The sequence below is a fragment of the Monodelphis domestica genome, chromosome 4 (assembly GCF_027887165.1).
Source record: "Monodelphis domestica isolate mMonDom1 chromosome 4, mMonDom1.pri, whole genome shotgun sequence".
NCBI lineage: Eukaryota > Metazoa > Chordata > Mammalia > Didelphimorphia > Didelphidae > Monodelphis > Monodelphis domestica.
Genome location: NC_077230.1, coordinates 7155645 through 7179931, shown reverse-complemented (window position 1 = coordinate 7179931; position 24287 = coordinate 7155645). Strand labels below are relative to the sequence as shown.

General features: G+C 34.7%; 1 protein-coding gene across 2 annotated transcripts in view; it reads right to left on the bottom strand.

Annotated features, from left to right (window-relative positions):
• Positions 1–24287, bottom strand: part of MORC3 (MORC family CW-type zinc finger 3) — an 83083-nt gene that overhangs the window by 2059 nt on the left and 56737 nt on the right. For both annotated transcript variants that reach the window (XM_056825992.1, XM_056825993.1), the window contains 4 exons: positions 9204–9249; positions 8861–8985; positions 5212–6067; positions 4227–4387 (listed from right to left, as the gene is read on the bottom strand). In XM_056825992.1, coding sequence (XP_056681970.1) covers positions 4227–4387; positions 5212–6067; positions 8861–8985; positions 9204–9249 — 1188 coding nt within the window. The remainder of the gene's footprint in view (positions 1–4226; positions 4388–5211; positions 6068–8860; positions 8986–9203; positions 9250–24287) is intronic.

Sequence of the window (24287 nt, the reverse complement as noted above, 5' to 3'; positions counted from 1 at the left end):
GTCATCTATGAGATGGAGATAGACTAGACGATCTCTAAGAATTTTTTCAGTTCTGTTCTTAGCTGACATTTATGTAGCAACTTGCAGTTCACAGGATAATAAATCTAGATCAGAGTGCAGGATCTATTCCAACTCCTTTATTCTACAGAGGAAGTAACAGGGCAAGAAAGTTAAGTACATTATCTCACTTGACAATACCACAATCCTGTTGCAGATGGGACAAGAGAAATCTCATCCTGTCTTTCTTAAGGCCCCATACATTTCAGGGGCAGGATTTGAACCTAAGTCCTATGACTTTAGAGCTAATAAACCTTCCCAGTGTAGCATGTGTTTGCAAAACATTATCTCTAATTCTCAAAAGAATTCTGTTGCATATGACAAAAGAATTATACTTTTCTTAGCTTGCCAAATAATTCCTTTCTTTTTCTAATTTAACTGTTTCAGTGATCTTTCTTCAGTACTTCTCATAGTCAAATTATTCTACAAGGAAAATTCTGTAATAGGAATACAACTTTTTGGGGTTGTTGCAAAAGAAAGTTTAAATCTTAAAGCACTATATAAATATGAGTTATTGTTATTAAAATGTATACAGACGTGGTTAAAAGAAAGTAATTTTTAAAGATTTTACACTAAAATCCTCTACTCAGGAATTATGATGTCTCACAGAATTAGTGTTTCAGAATTTCAACATAGTAAGCCATCCAATGGAACGCATGCCTGAAAAAATTCTTTCTACAATATACTCCAAAAGGAATCATCATAACATGGGACTAACCCTATATTCCCAAGCTCACACAGGTTCACTCCAAACTGAAATTAATATATATTAATAGACTGATTGTCGTTCATATAAGGACCAATCTAAGGCTCAGAGAGGCTCATTACTCATTTGGTTGCAAAGTGATCTTTTGGGCAAGAGTCACTTTACCGTGCACTAAGTTTCAGAACGGCTCAGAATGCCGGAAAGAGTACAGATAGCTGCACTCTTGAACACTTTATAAAATTTCATAGCCTTCTTCCACCTATGTGATCTTATCTCCAATCTGATTCCCATGCCCCATGGATCGCAATTCTTTTCCATGATACTTTCTAGAAATAGAAAACAAACTAAACTCTTACCAAGAACACATTCTGCATTACATCCTGCACCTTTTGGCTACGGTGGCAAAAAGTTTAAGTACATAAAACGTTTTTATTATACATTCTCCCTACTACCATTGTGGGTTCTCAAACTTCAACTAGCCTATCAACAAAGGAGTAAGCTATATAGATGTTCTTGACAAGGAATTCCCAACACTCTTTTTGCCATGGACAGCCAGATGAAATCTATGAACCTCTTCAAGAATAATGTCTTAAAATGGATAGCACAATAACAGAAATCAGTTATACAAAAAAGCTTATCAAGAGTTTTAAAAACAAGTTACATCTATTGCAAATAGTAATAATATGGAAATAGGTTTTGAATAATGATACATATAAAAATCCAGTGGAATTGCTTATTGGCAACAGGAGGGGGTCAATGGGAGGGGAGGGAAAGAACATGAATCACATAACCATGTGAAAATATCCTAAATTAATTAAATACATTAAAAAAAAAGTTATAGACCCCATGTTAAAAACCTCTGCTCTAGATCTTTCTTCAAATCAACCAACATTTCTTAAGTACGAATGAACACCTAATGAGTGTTTTAACCCATCCTTCCCCAAATGTGTATGTCCAGGGTTGCATTCCAAGGCCTGAGACATTTAACAAACTCATAATTTGTACAAAAGGATAACACTTAAAGGTTTTACCTTCTAAAATGTTCATTTTAACTGAAGCCTTATCAAAATACCATAAGACAGATTAATAAGTGAGAAAATTAGGTATCATGGCAGGCTCAGGGGGTACAAGATCTGAAAGATGAGGTTCCCTGAAGGTCCCGAAATTGGCAACAGCAATAGCATGACCAGAATTGGGATCAAATCGTGCAAAAGACCTAAATAATTGCCTTGTTATTCCAGTAGAATGAAGTAGCCTTTTAAGTACAAGTGCTTGACTAAAGGAAATAAAAATTTCTATCAGGTAAGTAGCCATTTTGCATTGTTGCACAAATACCTGTGTACTTTCTGGAAAGTCAGAGGGCTAGGAAAGGAAAGCTTCGGAGGAAACAAAGGAACTAGAAGAAGGGAACAGAAAGAGGCCTAGGAAAAACCAGAATGGAGTCCAACAAACCAATTATCCCAAATACAAAGTATTTTTGCCCGTACTAAAGAATTTCAGGAGAAATATTTTCCTCAATCTAGACTAAAAAAGTTTTAAGCATATCACATGTTTTTAGAAATAAGAATTATAAATTGTTTTTTAAATCATCAGAAGAGGGTATCTGGGTAGCTCAGTGGACTGAAAGCCAGGTCTAGAGACAGGAGGTCCTTAGTTGAAATCTGGCGTCAGACACTTCCCAGTGGTGTGACCTTGGGCAAGTTACTTGACCCCATTGCCTAGCCCTTACCATTCTTCTGCCTTGGAGCCAACACACAGTATTGACTCCAAGATGAAAGGTAAGGGTTTAAAAAAAATTAAATTAAATTAAAAAATAAATAAAATCATCAGAAAAATATCTAAATAAAAAAACAATAAAATTAAGAGCTAAAATGTCCCTCTTGTCAAATTATAGCCTTTAAGACCCAAAATATACCATCTCTAGAAAATCTTTTCTTTCAATGATGAATGATCTCACCAATCTTAACTAAATTATAAAATTGCTTTTACCATTCTCTAAATTATTTGTTTTTTAAAAGAATTTATCTTTTATTTCACTTTCTCCAATTAAATGTAAAAATAGTTTCTATTATTTTTTTTATTTTATTTAATTAGATGATTTAAAATAGTTTTCCATGGTTATAAGATTCATATTCTTTCCCTCCTTTTCCCCCAAACCCCTCCCATAGCTGGCACACAATTCCACTGGGTTTTACACGTGTCATTGATCAAGACCTATTTCCATATCATTAACATTTGCACTAAAGTGATCATTTAGAGTCTACATCACCAACCATATCCCCCTCGACCCATGTGATCAAGCAGTTGTTTTTCTTCTGTTTCTACTCCCTCAGTTCTTCCTCTGGATGTGGAGAGCATCTTTCTCTTAAGTCCCTCCGAATACTTCTGGATCATTGCACTGCTGCTAGTAGAGAAGTCCATTACATTCTATTGTACCACAGTGCATCAATCTCTGTGTACAATGTTCTCCTGGTTCTGCTCCTCTCGCTCTGCATCACTTCCTGGAGGTTGTTCCAGTCTCCATGGAATTCCTCCACCTTATTATTCCTTTTAGCTCAATAGTATTCCATCACCAACATATACCACAGTGTGTTCAGCCATTCCCCAATTGAAGGGCATCCCCTCGTTTTCCAATTTTTGGCCACCACAAAGAGTGCAGCTATGAATATTCTTGTACAAGTCTTTTTCCTTATTATCTCTTTGGGGTACAAACCCAGCAGTGCTATAGCTGGATCAAAGGGAAGACAGTCTTTTAGTGCCCTTTGGGCATAGTTCCAAATTGCTCTCTAGAATGGTTGGATCAATTCACAACTCCACCAGCAATGCATTAATGTCCCCACTTTGCCACATCCTCTCCAGCATTCATTACTTTCCATAGCTGTCATGTTAGCCAATCTGCTAGGTGTGAGGTGATACCTCAGAGTTGTTTTGATTTGCATCTCTCTGATTATAAGAGATTTAGAGCACTTTTTCATGTGCTTATTAATAGTTTTGATTTCTTTGACTGAAAATTGCCTATTCATGTCCCTTGCCCATTTATCAATTGAGGAATGGCAAATTTTTCATTTTTGCATCCTAAATGAGATTCAAAACAACCTGGGAAGAGGGAGTTTTAAAATTCTTACATTCTGTAGTATAAGATGTGAGGCACACAAACATTTAAGTTATTGAATGATGGAAAAAAATCACTGGAGCATTGATTTAGAGCTGGAAGGAATCTAAAAGATTATGCAATTCAACCCTTTTATTTTAAGATCAAGGAAACTGAAACCCAGAGAGGTAAAATGACAGGTCCAAGGCCAAGCTGACAGTATGAGAGAGAGCCAGAATTTGGACCAAAGACTTATGATTCTAAATTCAGTGGCTTTTTTAGTTTAAGCTTGATGGGTTACCTGCTATCATAGCTGCTAAAAAAAGAATTATGAACAAATGTTATCTAGTAAAAAAAAAAAGTGATTATTACCTTTCCCTATCAGAGTAATTCATAGAAGTTTCAATGTTACTAGTTGTTGAATCATCTGATCTTGTCATTTGTGAAACCGTGGCTTTTAACTGTTCAACTTCAGTTTTGAGTTCTTCACACTGAAAGCCAATTTGGGTTTTTTCCATTTCTAATAATTCCACCTAACAAAAAATGAAAATAAATTAATTCCCAATTTCCATAACCAAAAATACTAAAAAGCAGAGATATAACAAATTTCATAAAACTGTACTATGGTCACAAAATACAAAAATGTTTTAGAAAGAGATGAAGGTAAGAGGAACATTTTTTAATAATTAACTTAAATAAATACTTTGGATTTCCTCAAATCACAAGGGTGAAAAGAGGGAGAGGAGGAGAATTACAAAGGGAAAGATAAATGGATATTATTAGCTTTTTGTGCATGTTTCACATAATTATATTAATACTAGCCAGTTTTTTATTAAGACACTTTAAGGTTTATCAAGTATTTTACAAATATTTTCTCATTTTAACCTCACAGCAACTCTAGGAAATAGGCACGGTTATTAACCCATTTTACTGATGAGGAAATGCAGGCAGAAAAAAGTGATTTGTCCAAGATCACATGGTTAATATGTGCCTGAAGGCAGATTTTAACTCAGGTCTTCTTAAGTCTACCACTTTATCCACTGAGCTGCCTCGTTGCCTTATTGCACTACTTTATAGAGTGATTTGAGAAAAGGTGAGTGTATGTGTGTGCACATGTGTGTCTGTTTATCTTTAGCTACACACTCTGCTAAATTTAATGATGTACTTTTGATAATTGTATTTTTTCATATTGAATCTAGAGTTAGAATTAAGAAAGTCAGGATTAAGAACTTAAATTAATAATTCTAAATTTGAAAAATACCTAGTACTTTAAATCCCAAATAATGCTATTTTGGTTTTCTGTTTAGCCATACCGATTGTTTTGATTCTTCTTTCTATTGATTATATAATAACTTACCTCACTTTTATACTGGTCTCTTTCAATACTGCATTTGTCCAGTTGTCTGAAAACATCATCAAGTTGTACAGCCATTTCATCCACTTCCGTTTTATTCTCATTGCTTGAACATTTACTACATTCAGCTTTCAGATTTTGCAACATGTTGCAGTGTTCAGTCAACTTTTCTATCTCCTTCAGAGTTTGCTCTATTTGAAATGTCATCTGATCTGGACTTTCAGAATTTCCATTAACATTTTCAAGTAAAAATGTAACATCTGTTTCAGTTGACTGATGACAAGTTTCCTTCTTCACATAGTTATCATTCATTTCAACTATCTTCATTTCTAATGTTTTCACTTTTTCACTTAACTTTTCACATTGTCTTTTATAATTTTCTTTTTCTTCATTGACAAACAGTAATTCATTTCGAAGTTCATTTAATTGGAATCCAATGTCATCTGAAGATTTATCGAATATATTCAGGCTATCTTCCTTGTTTGCTTCAGCCTCTAAAATGGCTGGCTGTGTAGTACTTTGCTCATCTATGCTGTCTTCAATAACTTCTTCCTTTTTAACTGTTAAATTTGGAACTTCAGTTTGTGTTCCAGCAGTCTTCTGTTCAGATTCACATCCTGAATTGGATACTGAACTGATTAGTGAACTAGTTTGCTCACAAGGTTCTTTGTCAGCAACAATCTCAGGCTGACTATCGTTTTGCTCTATAAGAATCTGTTCAATTTTTACTATTGTAACATCAGAATCTACAGTAGGTTTGGGGGTGCTGTTCTCTTCTAAGATAATCACATCATCATCATCATATTTTGCAACCTTTGCATTTGAAAGATTCAAACACCCAGAAGATCTCCGTTTTAAGCTGGAAAATGATAAATTGTTCAGTTGGCTGTGTGTTTTAAGACAAGTAGATAGGATATAAAAAGCTTATGTAAATAAAACAATTACATTTAATGAATACAAATTGAATCTAAAGGTTTCCAAATAAAGTGGATAACTAATGTTCTACTAAACAGTATCAATCAAAAACATAATGCTAATTTAAGAAAAATCCTCAGGAGGTATTAAAAAGTGGAGATTGTTTTTCCCCAAAATTAAGATAGCATTTTTAATGGTGGCAGTTGGTCTTTTACTATATTTGGATGAATGCTCATTTCTATCTCAAATAAATATTTTTCTAATGTATGACAAGTTAAAATTTTAACAAAGTAAAAATTTAAGATGAAGTAGTACATTTTAAAGGAATCTTGGGATTAAGCAACACCTAACTATTTCAAAAGAAAAAAAATCACAAAACTTTGGAGGTGAAAGAAGCCTTAAATCCCATCTGGATTAATACATTCTTTACCCAAACAAGAAAATTGAGACTAAGGCAGGTTAGATCATTTTCTCCCAGGTTTCCATCATGGAACTAGATTTGAGGGAGTTTCAACTTGTGGGCTTCAATTCAAATGCCCCTATGTCAACCCTAATTGTATGGCTCTTGACCAAGTAACTTTACCTTTCTAGGCCTCAGTTTCCTAGTCTATAACATGAGAGGATTGGACAATATGGTTTCTGAGGCTCTTCCAACTCTAAATCTATGATCCCTGGAGTTTTTAGTTCATTTCACTTTCCACAATGTTATCATTTCTTAAGCTTATGTTTTTTCAAAAACATTTTATCAGTTGTGTAAATTATCATATAATCACAGCCTGAACTATGGTCAAATCTGAAAAAATTTTGAAGCAAACATTCAGTCCACTATAAAGAATCTCTCTCACTCTAAAACTAATGTACATAAAATTCATCAGTATTAATAATCCCCCAAATAATTTTCCTGCTGGTAGAGTTGCCCCAAGCCAAAGGATAGATTCCTGGTATACTTAACCAACACATTCTTTCTAAATGGACATTGAGCCATTAAAGATATTCTTTATAAATGACTATTTGACGAGTTCCAAATTGATTTATTTTATCATCTAACCCACACCTCTCCATATTTTCAATTCTTTCAATCACATTCAACTTTTTGTTGACCCCATTTTGGAGCGCAAAAATACTAGAGTAGCTTGCCATTTCCTTCTCCATCTCATTTTTTAGACCAGTAATTTGCCCAGAGTTAATATCTGAGTCTAAGGTAGGATTTGAACTGAGGAAAATAAGTCTTTCTGACTCTCGACCCAGCTTTCTATTCACTATACTACTTAGCTGCCTATATAAATAGATACATATATACATACAAACATACATACACACATACACAATACTCTCTCTCTCCCTTTATAGATTATTAGATTGCTAGTCTCATTTCTGTGGCAAATGATTTAGCTTGGTAAAATTTCTATGAAGAACTGGATTAGACTAAAGCAGATATAGAGAAGGCAATGCTCAAGGTGACTCAATTGTGAAGCCATTAAAGGATCAAGGATAAAGTGTGAAGGAAAAAAATGTGTAAAAAAAAGGTGGATTTTTATTAATACTCAAAAAAAAACACCCCATCAACAATTATCAGAGTATGTGCATACGCTCTCATCTACATAAATTTTTATGAGAATAATCTACACATGTACGAGAATATTATACTTAGAGCAATTGTAAGGAATAGGCAAATTTGCTAAAGCAAAATTCCAAATCAAAGGCTCTCTTCCATTAATAAATCAAAATTATTCATGATTTCTGGAAAGATATAATGAAGGTAACCCTTGTTCAATGATCTCATCATCATTAATAGGAGGCAACATAAAATTAAGAGACAGAGGCTTACCAACAGTGGTTTCCAGTATCATGATGAATAATCTTTAAGTTCTAGTAACACCAAATATGGGGAGGCCTTTCAATTGTTCCTGTTTTTGGATAACAGTGCTGACTGCATCAAGCCCAAAACATTATATTCTCTATTAGAAGAAAGCAATAACTACTCAGGAGTTTGGCTTAACTAGCACTTCTGGGAATCGAAGTGAATGAATACTATCCATTATCCAGATTATGATATTCTATTAGAAGAATAACTGATCAGAGCTCAACTCTCAGTGCATATGTATCAGATTGATGATGGAAAATGAATTTGGGAAAAAATTAAAATGGAAAAGGACAGTAAACAGTATGCATAGCCTTTTGTTAATTTCAAAGCTCCTTTAATGACACTAAACTTAGGTATATCAGTGTTGTCGTAAAACACTGTAGTCTTCAAGGAATTAAAAATTCAGAAGGCAACAGAATGGCACAAAGTACAAATAAATAAATTATATGATAGAAGATATGTATAATTAGAACAAAAGATAGACTGGTCATATGAAAAGAGAAATATGTAACCCAATAGAGAGCTTATTTGCTCACTGTATCAGGAATAAGTGATTCTCTTCCCTCCTTCCCCCTCTTCAGGGTGTTACATAGAGTCCTCATGGCAAATTTATATGAACTGATGAATACAAGTCACAAAAGTGAGCAGACTAAATGGATGTTTTGTGATCTGCATCATTAAGTACATTAAAATTAAAATTTTATTGAAGGGGAAAGAAAACTTAGAAATTAAATACAATGTAATTTGTGATCATTATAAGATTTTTTACACAAATACAATGAAATGTAACTGGAATTATATTGTTGCTCAAAACAGCAAATGAAAGGCTATTCTCATAATTAAGGAGAAAAACATAACCTACTAAAAACTAACCTGTTGTTGTCAAAGTCTGATTGAGGTGTCAGATGTGATCTTGGAATACTTTCCTTCACTGGGGTGGTGAAGTCTTTACTTGAAGAGACAGAGTGGCTTTTCATACATAATAATTCATTACAAGACTGCAGAAAGATTAGAATTTTCTTAGGAAATATACCAACTTACTATTTTTCCCTTTTTTGAACTATCTCATTGGATGATACTGGTGTTATCACAAGACTGCTTTTAAAAGGAATGTATTTATTTTACACTTCTTACAAATGCACAAAATTATACATATTAAAAACAGTCACACATATATTTCTCTATACAAATCATAGTTACAAACTAGATTGGTTACCTGAAGGTTAAACTCCAGTCGTTTCATCTTGAATTTTTCTTTATCTCTTAATATTGGAGGGAAAATGAACAAAAATTAAAACTCTAAATGAAATGATTAAACAATTGTATTCCCTAACAACATATTTTGCTATCTTACAGTAGCACACAGTTAGGCACAAAAAAAAAGCTTATCTAACCTTCCGAGATATACTCTTGATACCTACCAATGTAACAACACCAGAACACAAATTTTCTTAAAGACTTAGTAAGTTGAACCACACATATTTGAGACCTGAATGTCATCAAGGCTGGGTTAATTTTGATGGAATATACGTAACAAAGATTAAAAAGGTTAGAAGGCATTGTTAAGTGCTTTAATAATATAATCAAAAGGGCTTTAAATTAATGAAGAACAAGAGAAAGAGAAAAATGTCTTTATTTTGCAAGGTAGAAAGAATAAAGGAAGAAATGTTATTTCTTCAGATTTAGATATTCACTTCAAAGGAGACAAAATCCAAGAGAAGAGCTAATGATAAAACCTGTGTCCTCATAGATCTATACACAAATAGCAAAGTTTGGAACATAGGCAAAAGAAAACCAGAGATCTTGAGAAGAAGGAAAAGTTGACCTCATAAATATATATGATTTTGGAGCACAGAGACTTCCACATTAAGATGGCCCTAGACTACAGCCAAGGCTCTTCTTCTCTCCACCAATCAACATAAAGTGCTTCAAAAGGACAAAACCAAATCCAAATGAAGGAAGGGCACCACTGCAGTGCACAACACTGAAAGCAGGCTAAGTTTGAGCATTTCAACGCTAAAAGGAGGTGAAATTACTCCCAACAAAGGGAAAGTTTATCACTCCCTCCTCAACACCACCTATGGTGCCAGAGTCACAGTGAGTTCGGGCAACCTCTAGGGTGAGGGGTGGAGTTCTGACTGAGAACACCATAGACTTACCCCTAAGACCTGCAAGACTTGGGACCCCAGGAGGCTAAAGAAACGTGGAGACAGGGCACTGAGATTGGGCAGAGAAACATTCACAATAGACAGAAGTAAAAATTAACCTCAGGACAAAAAACTCTCCAGAGCTTAATACAAAGATTTGGCACTCAGATGTCTGTGGGGAAATCTTTTAAGTTTTCAGGGGCTGGCTAAGGACACCACAGACTTACTCCTAAAAGCAGTGAGACTGGGGACCTCAGGAGACAGAGGAACGCACAGCTTAGGCACAGAGACAACTCAGGGCTGCACATAGCAGTCCTTGCTTGCAGAGACTCAAAAATTAGTCTAAGAGCAAAATCAACTCTGGAGTTCAAGACAAAAATCTCCCACCTTCCTCATTCAGATTTCTGACTGGGAAGGAACAAAGAAATGGTCACCAATAATCAAGAACTACAATCCACAACAACAACAACAATAACAAAAAATCAAGGAGAAAACCTTGACCCAAGATAATTTTTATGTAGAAAAACTCCAGGATACAGAGGATACAACAGAACACAACAAACAAGTACACACATCCAAAACTAACAAAAAAATTGAAATTGGGTACAAGGTCTTGAGGAGCTCAAATTTGAGATTATGAAAAAGAAGAAACTTGGCAAAAAAAAAAAGTTGGAATTACTTCAAAAAGAAAATAACAGTTTAAAAGAAAGAATATCCCACTTGGAAAAATAAGCCAAGAAACAAAATGAAATGATAAGCAAATTGAAGACTAGAAATGACCTGCTTGAAGTCATGAAAAGCAGGATAGATCAAACTGAAAATGAAAATCAAAAGATCTTGGCTGAAAACCAGTCTTTAAAAACTAAAATTTGGCAAGTAGAAGATCTCACAGGACAGGGAGAATTAATGAAGCAAAGTCAAAATAATGACAGATTAGAAGGAAACACAAAATATCTCATTGAGAAGATGGTTTATTTGGAAAACAGAACTGAGAATAACAATTTGAGAATCATAGACCGACCTGGAAATAAACAGAAATCTTGACATCATACTATAAGAAACTATCCAAGAAAACTGCCCTGATATTCTTCAACTAGAGGGCAAAATAGACATTGAAAGAGTCCATAGATCATCCTCTACATTAAATCCTCAAAAGAAAACCCCCAGGAATGTAATTGCCAAACCCAAGAGCTTCCAATCTAAGGAGAAAATATTGCAAAAAACCGGAAAGAGACAATTCAGATATCAAGGAGCAACAATCAGGCAGCCTCCACAATAAAGGACTACAAGGTTTGGAATGTGATATTCAGAAAGGCAAGGGAATCGGGTCTACATTCAAAGATCACCTACCCATCAAAATTTACTATATATTGCCAGGGAAGAATATGGGCATTTAATGAAATAGAAGATTTCCAAGCATACCTAAAGAAATGACCAAAATTAAATGGGAAATGTGATGTCCAAATACAAAAATCAAGAGAAACATGAAAAGGTAAATAAGAAAGGGAGAAAAAAAATTTTTTTTCATTGATGGCTTGAGTAAGTTCAAATGGTTAATATTCCTATGTGTAAAAATATTATTTGTAACAGTCAAAAATTGTATTTACTATTAGAGTAGTTAGAAGAATTTTTCACAGATAGAAGCTGGGGTACTAAGTCGTTTAAGATGATATGCAAAAAAAGAAAAGGCAGGAGAATAGAAAATGACACCAAGAGAAACTTGAAGAAATAAGAAAAATAAGCCAATTTATACTATATAAAGAGGCCCATGGGAAGGGGAGAAGAAGAGAGTGCTAATAAGTAATACTTAAACCTTACTCTCAGTGGATTCTGAGGGGGAAGAGTATCTAGATCCATTGGGGTATGGAAAATCTATCTTACTCTACAGGAAAGTTGAGAAGAAAAAACCAAAGGGGTGAGGGGGAGAAGAGGAGGAGGTAATTGAATAGACCCTAAAGAAAAATAAGAGTGGAATAAGAAGGAAGTAGAAAAGGAAGTAAAACAAGGGTGGAGATTAGGGAGACTGATTAAAAGGAAAAACACTGTAATAGAAGAAAATAGTCAAAGAAGAAAGGGCAGAAATAAGAGAAGAAATCAGTATGATGGGGTAAACACAGATGATATTCATAACTCTGAATGTGAATGAGATGAACTCACAGTAAAATAGAAGCAAATAGTAGACTGGATTAGAAACCACAATCCTACCATATGTTCTCTACAAGAAACACACATGAGGCAGGAAACACACAAGATAAAGGTAAAAGGCTGGAGCAAAATCTATTGGGCATCAACTGAAAAAAAGAACGCAGGAATCATAATCATGATCTCTGAGACAAAGCCAAAGTAAAAGTAGATCTGATTAAAAGAGATAAGGGAGGTAATTGTAACCTGATAAAAGGCAGTATAGACAATGAGGAAATATCAATACTCAACATGTATGCTCCAAATGGTATAGCACCCAAATGTTTAAGGGACAAACTATTAGAGCTTTAGGACGAAATAGATAATAAAACTCAATACTAAAGGGAGGCTTGAACCAGTCTCTATCAGATCTTGATAAAGCAAACCAAAAAATAAATGAGAAAGAGGTAGGAGATGTGAATGAAATCTTTGAAAAATTAGAGTTAACAGATATATGGAGAAAAATAAATAGGGATAAAAAGGAATATACCTTCTTTTCAGCAGAACATGGTACGTTCAAAAAGATTGACCATGTACTAGGGCATAAAAACATGGTAAACAAATGCAAAAAAGCACAAATAATAAATGCAACCTTTTCAGATCATAATGCAATTAAAAAAATGAGTAAGGGTACATAAAAAGGTGAACCAAAAATTAATTGGAAATTAAAGAATGATTATCCAAAATCGGTTAAAGAACAAATCATAGAAACAATAATTTCATTGAAGAGAATGACAATGAGACATCCTATCAAAATCTATGGGATGGAGCCATAGCAGTACTCAGGGGAAAATTTATATCCTTGAGTGCATATGTTAACAAATCAGAAAGGGAAGAAGACAATGAATCAAGGCATACAAATTTAAAAACTAGAAAGGGAACAAATTAGAAATCCCCAGATAAAAACTAAATTGGAAATCCTAAAAATTAAAGGAGAAATTAAATAAATTGAAAGTAAAAGGATTTATAAATTAATAAATAAGAAAAGCTGGTAATTAAAAAAAATTAAATAAAGTATTGGTTAATCTAATATAAAAAGGAGGAAAAAAACAAATTAACAGTATCAAAGATGAAAAGGAAGACCTCATCTCTAATGAAGAGGAAATTAAGGCAATCATTAAAAATTATTTTGCCCAATTCTATGGCAATAAATATGGCAATTAAGGTGATATGGATGAATGTTCACAAAAATATAAATTAACTAGATTAACAGAAGAAGAAATAGAATACTTAAATAATCTCATATCAGAAAAAGAAATTGAACAAGCCATCAAAGAACTTCCTAAGAAAAAATCCCCAGGAACACATGGATTCACAAATGAATTCTATCAAACATTCAAAGCACAACTAATCCCAATACAATATAAACTATTTCACAGAATAACCAAAGGAGTTCTATTGAATTCCTTTTATGACACAAATATGGTACTGATTCCAAAGGTGAGCAGATCAAAAACAGAGAAGAAAACCACAGACCAATCAACTTAATGAACATAGATGCAAAATCTTAAACAGAATACTAGGAAAAAGACTGCAGCAAGTGATCAGGAGGATTATTCACTATGATCAGGTGGGATTTATACCAGGAATTCAAGGACAGTTCAGGAAAACCATCCATATAATTGACCATATCATCAAACAAACCAGCAAAAATCAAATGAGTATCTCAACAGAAGCAGAAAAAGTCTTTGATAAAACACAACACTCATTCCTATGGAAAACACTAGAAAGTATAGGAATAGAAGGGCCTTTACTAAAAAGAATAAACAGTATTTATCTAAAACCATCAGCAAGTATCAACTGCAATGGAAATAAACTAGAAGCCTTCCCAATAAGATCAAGAGTGAAACAAGGATGCCTATTATCATCTCTATTATATAACATTTGTACTAGAAACACTAGCAGTAGCAATTAGAGAAGAAAAAGAAATTTAAGTACTAAAATAGGCAATGAGGAGACCAAATTATTACTCTTTGTAGATATGATGGTCTACTTAAAGAATCCTAGAGAATCAACTAAAAAGCTAGTGGGAATAATCAACAACTTTAGCAAAGTTGCAGGATACAGAATAAACCCACATAAATCATCAGCATATCTATATATTACCAACACATCCCAGCAGCAAGAAGTAGAAAGAGGAATTCCATTTAAAATCACCCTACATGATATAAAATACCTAAGAATCTATCTGCCAAGACAAACACAGGAACTATATGAACACAACTACAAAACACTCTCCATACAATTAAAACTAGATTTAAACAATTGGAAAAACATCAATTCCTCATGGGTAGGATGAACTAACATAACAAAAATGACAATCCTACCCAAATTAATTTAATTACTTAGTGCCATACCCATTGACCTACCAAAAACTTCTTTACTGAATTAGAAAAAACTTTAACAGAGTTCATTTGGAAGAACAAAGGATCAATGATATCAAGGGAAATCATGAAAAAAATGCAAAGGAAAGATGCCTTGCAGTCCCAGATCTCAAACTATACTATAAAGCAGTGGTCATCAAAACAATTTGGTACTAAGAGACATAAAGGAGGATCAGTGGAATAGACTTGGGGTAAGTGACCTCAGCAAGACAGTCTATGATAAACACAAAGATCACAGCTTTTGGGACCAAAATTCAGTATTTCATAAAATCTGCTGGGAAAATTGGAAGAGAGAGACTGGGTTTGGATCAACATCTCACAACCTACACCAAGATAAACTCAGAATGGGTGAATGTCTTGAATATAAAGAAGGAAAGTATAAGTAAATTAGGTGAACATAGAATAGTATACCTGTCAGATGTATGGGAAAGGAAAAATGTTAAGACCAAGCTAGCTAGAGTAAGAAAATACTCAAAAATGTAAAATCAATAATATTGATTACATTAAATTAAAAAGATTTTGAATAAACAAAACCAACTCAATCAAAATTAGAAGGGAAAGCAACAAATGGGGGGGGGGGGGGGGTCTTTATAACAAAAACCTCCAACAAAGGTCTAATTACTCAAATTTATAAGGAGCTAAATCAATTATACAAAAAAGCAAGCCATTCCCCAATTGATAAATGGGAAGACATGAATAGGCAATTTTCAGATAAAGAAATCAAAACTATTAATAAGCACATGAAAAAGTGTTCTAAATCTCTTATAATCAGAGAGATGCAAATCAAAACAACCCTGAGGTATCACCTCACACCTAGCAGATTGGATGACATGACAGCAAAGGAAAATAATAAATTTTGGAGGGGATGTGGCAAAATAGGGACATTAATACATTGCTGGTGGAATTGTGAATTGATCCAACCATTCTGGAGGGCAATTTGGAACTATGCCCAAAGGGCTTTTAAAGACTACCTGCCCTTTGATCCAGCTTGTAACCCAAAGAGATAATAAGGGAAAAGTCTTGTACAAAAATATTCATAGCTGTGCTCTTTGTGAAGACAAAAAATTGGAAAATGAGGGAATGCCCTCTGATTGTGGAATGGATAAACAAATTGTGTTATATGTTGGTGATGGAATACTATTAAGCTCAAAGAAACAATTAACTGGAGGAATTCCATGTGAACTGGAATGACCTCCAGGACTGATACACTATGGTACAATCATAATGGACTTCTCTACTAGCAGCAATGCAGTGATCCAGGACAATTCTGAAGGACTTATGAGAAAGAACACTATCCACATTCAGCAGAAAATCTGTGGGAGTAGAAACACAGAAGAAAAGCAAGTACTTGATTACATGTGTCAATGGATATGATTTGGGTTATAAACCCTAAATGATCACCCTAGTGCAAATATCAATAATATGAAAATGGGTCTTGACCAAAGACACATGTAAAACCCAGTGGAATTGTGCATCAAATATGAGAGGGAGAGTTGGGGAAAGGGGAGAGAAAGAACATGATTTTTGTAATCCTGGGAAAATGCCCTAAATTAATCAATTAAATAAAAATTTTGAAATTTTTTATTTAAATTTTTTTATTTAAAAATTTTCTTTAAAAAATAAAATTAAAAAAAAAAACAAAAACAAAAAGAGTTACATATGGAAGCAGTTAGTGGCTCAGTGGATGGAGAGCTAGGCCTAGAGATGGGAGGCCCCATATTGAAATCTGACCTCAGATACTTCCTAGCTCTGTGAACCTGTGCAAGTCACTTAACCCCTATTATCTAGCCTTTACCACTCTTCTGCCTTCAAGCCAATATATAGTATTGGCACTAAAACAGAAGGTTGTTTTTTTTAAAGGCTGTAATGGAAGGAAGGAAGGAAGGAAGGAAGGAAGGAAGGAAGGAAGGAAGGAAGGAAGGAAGGAAGGAAGGAAGGAAGGAAGGAAGGGAGGGAGGGAGGGAGGAAGGGAGGAAGGGAGGGAGGGAGGGAGGGAGGGAGGGAGGGAGGGAGGGAGGGAGGGAGGGAGGGAGGGAGGAAGGAAGGAAGGAAGGAAGGAAGGAAGGAAGGAAGGAAGGAAGGAAGGAAGGAAGGAAGGAAGGAAGGAAGGAAGGAAGGAAGGAAGGAAGGAAGGAAGGGAGGAAGGAAGGGAGGGAGGGAGGGAGGGAGGGAGGGAGGGAGGGAGGGAGGGAGGAAGGGAGGAAGGGAGGAAGGAAGGAAGGAAGGAAGGAAGGAAGGAAGGAAGGAAGGAAGGAAGGAAGGAAGGAAGGAAGGAAGGAAGGAAGGAAGGAAGGAAGGAAGGAAGGAAGGAAGGAAGGAAGGAAGGAAGGAAGGAAGGAAGGAAGGAAGGAAGGAAGACCAGAAGGAAAACAAAAAAACACAGGGAAAAATTTTACAGGCAATTTCTCTAAAAAAGGCCTCATTTCTCAAATATATAGAGAATGAGTCAAATAAAGAATTATACAAGTCATTCTCCAATTTATAAATGGTCAAGATATGAATAGGCAGTTTTCAAACAAAAGAAATCACAGTTATCTATACATATATGAAAAAAATGTTTCACAACACTACTGATTAGAGAAATGTCCATTAAAACTTCTTTGAGGTACTAACTCAGACTGGCTAATATGACAAAAAAAGGAAAATTATAAATGTTGTTGACAATGTTGGAAGAACTGGGACAATAGTGCATTGTTGGTGGAATTGTGGAATGATCCAAACATTCTGGATCTACCCTAAGGGCTAAAAAAATAAATTTGACCTATCAATAGTTGGGATCTATATCCCAAAGAGATTTTTTAAAAGGGAGGGTGGGGTGGAAAGACCCATTTGTACAAAAATATTTATAGTAGATCCTTTAGTGGCAGCAAAGAATTAGAAATTGAGGGGATACCCATCACCTGGGAATGGCTGAACAAGTTGTGACACAAGAAATGATGAACAAGATGTTTTCTGAAAAACCTGGACTTATATAAACTGATGCAAACTGAAGTGAGCAGAACCTAGAAAACATTGTACACAATAACAGTAGTATTTTAAGGATAACCAACTGGGAATCACTTCGCTACAAATACAATAACCCATGACAATTCCAAAAGATTTATGATGAAAGTACATACTAAATCCACCACTAGAGAAAGAAGTCTGAAAGAAAATCAAAGCATACCATTTATTCATTTTTTTCTCCTTTTTTGTTGTGTATTTTCTTCCACAACATGATGAATATGGAAATCTTTTGCATGATAGCACAAGTATATCCTATATCAAATTCCTTACCATCTCAGGAAGGAAGATGGGGAAGGAAGGGAATTTGGAACTCTGAATCTTAAAAACTATATTAAATGTAATAGGGAATTTTTTTTTTTAAGTTTAGAAAAGTAAAACCAAAATCTTTCTAGCCATTAAGTAGATGGACCCAATAAGGCTTTGACTCTGGCAGTTATCAATGACAATAATAATGATAATAATATAATAGTAAGCCAAATAAAAAGTCACTTTCTGTGGGTGACACACTGGTAATGGAAAACTACTCATGAATAAACCTAATGCCAGAGCACTGACCCAGGATGAAACAAGATGTTCTCGTCAAATCTTTCTGTTGTAATGACTCTAGGAAGCCATTCATAAATTAATGTTCCATTCATAAATTAATGAGTTAATGTCTCATCCCCAAAATTAGTGGTCCATCTAAAGATTCCTAATCATAAAACAAGATTCAGCAAGCCCTTATATAATTCATGTGTTTGTAATTAACTTTGGAATCTTTTTGAAGTAGCCACCTGTCTTTTGAATTTCACTGAGTCCTCCCGTTTATCAGATAGATATGTACATGGATTTTCTAATAAATATGCACTGCCCTCTTTGCTAAGCAGCAGAGGCTCTAAACATCATCCTGCGTTGGATTCTGTCTCTCCTTTCTGTACCACATGCTGAACTTTTCCTCTTCAAATACCCTGCTTTGCTCCATGCCTGTGCCACCTATAGCACTTTCAAACCTGGGGACTGCCATTTCTAGTTATGACACATGGTTCAATGACAGGACAATATAATTAAACGTCTTCTAATGTTAAAAAGGGGGAGAGGGGACAGGTCAGAAAGAATGACTATAAAAGCATATAAAAATAGTGCCACAAATGCTAAGATTTAAAATAAATGAGCTAAGGCTATCAAAAGAAATATGAACAAAACAAGTTTGTTTATTAAACTATACTCCAGGAAAAGAGGATGGAAAAAGGGATAAGGCCACAGGGTGGAGTAGATATTATGATAATTATCAACAGAGAAAAGGCAGAATGATCAGTTACCATTTTTCTTCTATCTTCTCTGCCAAACATAATGGCCTCTGTATTGGAAATAATAGAACAAAACAGCCTCATCAGGAAACCCAAGACAAGTAAAGGGCTGAAAAGTGTATTTTCCTGCTCTAGACAAATTCATGTCACCCGAACCAGATGAGCTACACTTTTGATTACTAGAAGAAATGGTATTTGTAACGGTTCAATCTATTACTTGAATGCCACTGTATGCCCTTGGCATAAAGAACTTAATCTTTTCAGATCTGGAACTTCTAACCTGACCTGACTGGTGAATGCTTCATATGGTCCAGTTCTTTATCTAGCTATCTAAAAGCTCTAGAAAAATACTTCACTTTGAAGTGATCTCCTGGTAAGCTTGCTACCTGTGTAAAGGTGTAATTAAGCAGGTTTAATCAGTTTATATTCATTGTTTTATGTCTATGTTTTATAGCTTCTGCATGTAATCTCACTAGATATTCAGCCTTTTGGTGATTAGTTGTAACTTTACATTTAATAGTAATAATAATTCTAGTTAATAGTCAATGGAATAACTGTATAAGAATCATAAATCAATAATCATAGCATAAGTAAAATTAAAAATATTTCAGTACCTTACAAAATATCCTAGTCAAGGAACATTTGCATATGTCTTCAGCAGCCTGGAATATAGTCATATTTAGCTTTGAAACTACAAAATAACCGTAGCCATCTTTATTTTTACTATATATGACACAAGGCAGATATATAATCTGCCCCAAGGAAGACAGTTTTTAAAATCTGACTTTCTTGAATGGGAATTACTGCTGCCTGACATTCAGGGGAAAAGAAGTTATGGTTGTCCCTTCTTTCAAAGGAAAAAAGATGCAGTTGACCTATCCTCATTCTAGGGGGGAATTTCTGCAACCTATGCATAAAGTATAAATACCAGTCAGCTGAAAAGCTGAGTTTCTCAGACTATACTGGGTGTGCTGTAGACCCTGATTCTGTGATTTGAGTATTCATAAGTCAGATTTGCTCAGAAAATCATTCCCAATATAGTTTTTATTTTTCACATGCCACCACACAAAAATCCTCCCTCACTTCCATGTTCTTTTCTAGTTCTGCAGTTGTATCAAATCAATTCTCTTCTTTATATTCAAAAGGATCTACTTCCCTATAGTTCCATTCACCATCTCTGTGATTGTCGGAACCAAATTCTCCTCCCTAAACACAACTTCTTTACATTGTCTCCTTTTGTTAATATGAGGTTCTTAAGGACAATGATTGTATTTGTATCTCCCATAGTTGGCATACAGGAAATAGGTAATAAATACTCCCTTGTCAAATGGTTCCTTCCATGCTGCCTTCAGGCATGACCAACTTTCTCTAATCTTTAAAAAAAAAAAACCTTCATTAGACCCAACTGATCACTTACTACTTAATCCATCATATTACATCTGTCTTCTCTTTCTCAGCTAAAATCCTACAAAAAGCCCTATTAATTCGCTGCCTGGCTTCTGACACTCAACTGAAATTCATCTCTCCAAATTTATTCTTAAATGATATACTCTGAATTGCCAAATATGATGATTTTCTCTCAGTCCTCATACTTCTCAACCTATCTGCTACACTGACAATGGTTTTTCTTGAAACTACTCTTGTCCTGATTCTCCTTTGTACTCCCTCCTTCTCATCCTTTGTTGACTCACAGAGCTATACAGCCAGCCCGGCCATCTGATCTGACTTTCAGTTTTCTATCACCATCGTTGATTGTTACTAGACAGTCTAAACCAGGCCCAGAAAATACCTTAAATTTAACAAGTCCAAAATTATACTTATATTTCTCTCCCCAAACTTTCTGCTGTTCCAAATTGTCTCATTTCTGTCCAAGAATATTAAAGCAATAAATAACTTATCAACTCTCCTAGCTCTAGAATCTCAGCATTATCTAGGATTACTCACTGCATCACTTCACATGTCTGATCAGCTGCCAAATCCACCTTCACAGCATTTCTAACAGGTAAACCTTCCTTTCCACTCACACATATAAACCTAATAATCTCTCACATAAATTATTTCAGCAGCCTCCTAATTGGTTTCCCTGCCTCAAGTCCTACACAATGTTGCACAAGTGATATTCCTTAAGTACAGGTCTAACTATATGACTCCTCCATTCAACATGAGTGGTTTTTCTATTGTCTTTAGTATGAAATAGGAACATCTTCTGCTCTTAATACCCTTCATAACCTGAAACCAGACCATCTTTCCAGCTTCACTGACTTCCCCCTCCAGCTTTCTCTCTATTCCTCCTTCATACCATTACATCTGCAATTTCTGGCCCTTTGCTCTGGTCATCCCACACACCTAGAATTCTCTTCTTTGCCGTTATTTCATATACTTCTCTTTTCTAAAGATGCTGCTCAAGCACCACCTTCTGCACAAAGCCTTTCCTAATCTCACCTAACGGCTAAAACACTAACCCCCCCCCTTTTTTTATTTAGAAAAATTTTCCATGGTTACATGATTCATAATTTACACATACACACTCTTTCCTTCCACCTCCTGGAGTTGACAAGCACTTCCACTGGGTTATATAAGTATCACTGTTCAAAACCTATTTCCACGTTATTCATGTATTCAGTAGAGCGATCGTCTAACATCAAAACCCTAATCATATCCCTAACGAACTACGTGATCGATCCTATGTTTCATCTTCTGCGTTTCTGCTCCCACAGTTCTTTCCCTGGGTGTGGATAGCGTTCTTTCTCATGAGTTCCTCTGAACTGTCCTGAGTCATTGCTGCTAGTAGAAAAGTTCATTACATTGGATTGTACCACAGTGTATCTGTCTCTGTGTACAATGTTCTCCTGGTTCTGCTCCTTTCACTCTGCATCAGTTCTTGGAGCTCTTTCCAATTCACAAAGAAATCCTCCAGTTCATTATTCTTTTCACCACAATAATATTCCATCACCAACATATACCACAATTTCAGTCATTCCCCAATCGATCGATACCCCCTCATTTTCCAAATTTTGGCACCACAAAAAGCACAGATATATAAAGCCCTTTGGGCATGGTTCTAAATCGCCCTCCAGAATACTATTGTGCTCAAAGGAACAATAAAGTGGAGGAATTCCATGTGAACTGGAACAACCTCCAGAAATTAATGCAGAGTGAGAGGAGCAGAACCAGGAGAACATTATACACAGAGACTGACACACTTTGGCACAATCGAACATAATAGACTTCTCCATTAGTGGCAATGCAGTGATCCTGAACAACTTGGAGGAATCTATGAGAAAGAACACTGTCCACATTCAGAGGAAGAACTGTGGGAGCGGAAATAGAGAAGAGAAACAACTGCTTGATCACATGGGTTGAGGCGATATGATTGGGGATATAGACTCTAAACGAACATCCTAGTGCAAACATCAACAACATGGAAATAGATTCTGATCAAGGACACATGTAAATACCCAATGAAATAGCACATTGGCTATAGGAAGGATGGGGAGAGGGGAGGGAGGGAAATAATATGATTCTTGTAACCAAGGAATAATATTCTAAATTGACTAAATAAATTAATTTTTTAAAAAATAGTGACAAAAAAACAAAAATAAAAAATAAATTGCCCTCCATAATAGTTGAACCAATTCACAACTCCACAAGCAGTGTATTAGTGTCCCAATGTTGCCACATTCCCTCCAATATTTATTACTTTCCTTGGCTGCCATACTGGCCAGTCAGCTAGATGTAAGGTGGTACCTAAAAGTTATTTTAATTTGCATTTCTCTAATCAGGAGGGATTTAGAACACTTTGTCATGTGATTATTGATAGTTTTTATTTCCCTGTGTGAAAACTGCCTACTCACGTCCCTTGACCATTTGAGGATTGAGGAATACACTAACTTTCTAAAGTACCTTATAATTAAATACTTTATAACTATTTGTATATTCTCTTTATATCTTTATATATACTTGTTTTCTCCCAAGTAAAAAAAAGTCCTTATGAAAAAGATTGGTTTCATCAAACAGTATTTATATGTTCAGTGCATAATGCAATATGCATAATGCAATATAAAGCATAATGCTTTGTACAAAGCAGAGGTTTAATATATGAAAAATGATTTACATAATTTACTTAAATTTAAGCATAGTATTTGAGAAAGCCTTTCATACTTTTCTTAGAAAGATAGATGTAGATGAAACAATAAAGTAAGATGGATTCAGAAATGGTTGAAAAGAATAAGCAAAATAGTTCTTTATGGTTAACTGATAACATGGAAAAAGTCCGTAGTGTATCTATGCTTAGGTTTGTTTTAATTAAGGTTTTTATCAATGGAAAAACCTATATGAATTTATTTAGAATGAAGGGAGTGGAACAAGAAGAACAATTTAGATGATGATAATTTTGTAAAGACAACTTTGAAAAACTTAAGAACTCTGACCAATGTAGTTGCCCACCATTATTCCAGGGGAATGTTCATGAAGCATGCTACCCACATCTCAAGGAGAGGAGACACATGATACATACATTTTTGGACATTGCTAACATGGGCATTAGTTACAAGGTTTTGTTTCTTTATTGGAGATAGAGGGAAGATTATAGTTGAGAAAATAAATTCTTTTAAAATAAAAATTTTTAAGGAGAAAAAATTTGTAGATGATACAAAGTTGAAAAGGATAATTAAATAAATTTGAAGAGAAAAAAAGGATAGCTGATTCAATGACAGTCAGGATTTAGAGAAATCTTGACAAGCTTGAGCACCTAGTTAATTCTAAGTTACAATTCAATCAAGACTAATATAAAGTCTTAGAAGCTCAGCGGGGAAAAAAGGAGGAAAAGCCTCCTCATGCAGAGGCTAGATGACTATTATAGCATGCATTATAGCAAGAACTGATATGAATTGAATTATATGGCTATCTGAGGTCCCTTCCAAAACTAAAAATGAATTATGCTGTCAAATTAATTCATCTAAGAAGGAAAATTAGTAGTATGAAAAATGATTCAATTTACATGTTTCAATTACCTTGTGAACAATCTTGGCATACACATTTTTATTATTTTTAAATACAAAAAGAAATCAAACACTATCATATAATGTAGATCATTCAAAGAATTACAGTAGCCAGGAAATCCTTTACCAATTCTAAGAAATAACTAGTTCAGGAAACTACCATAATCTTCTGCCTTAAAGTTTCATTGGCATTGCCAGCCACAGATAAGATAGTTTATTTTTTTTTGCCCATAATAGCATTTTCAGGAGCTATGGGACAACTTAAGATTAAGCTAGATCTAATACTAATCTAAATA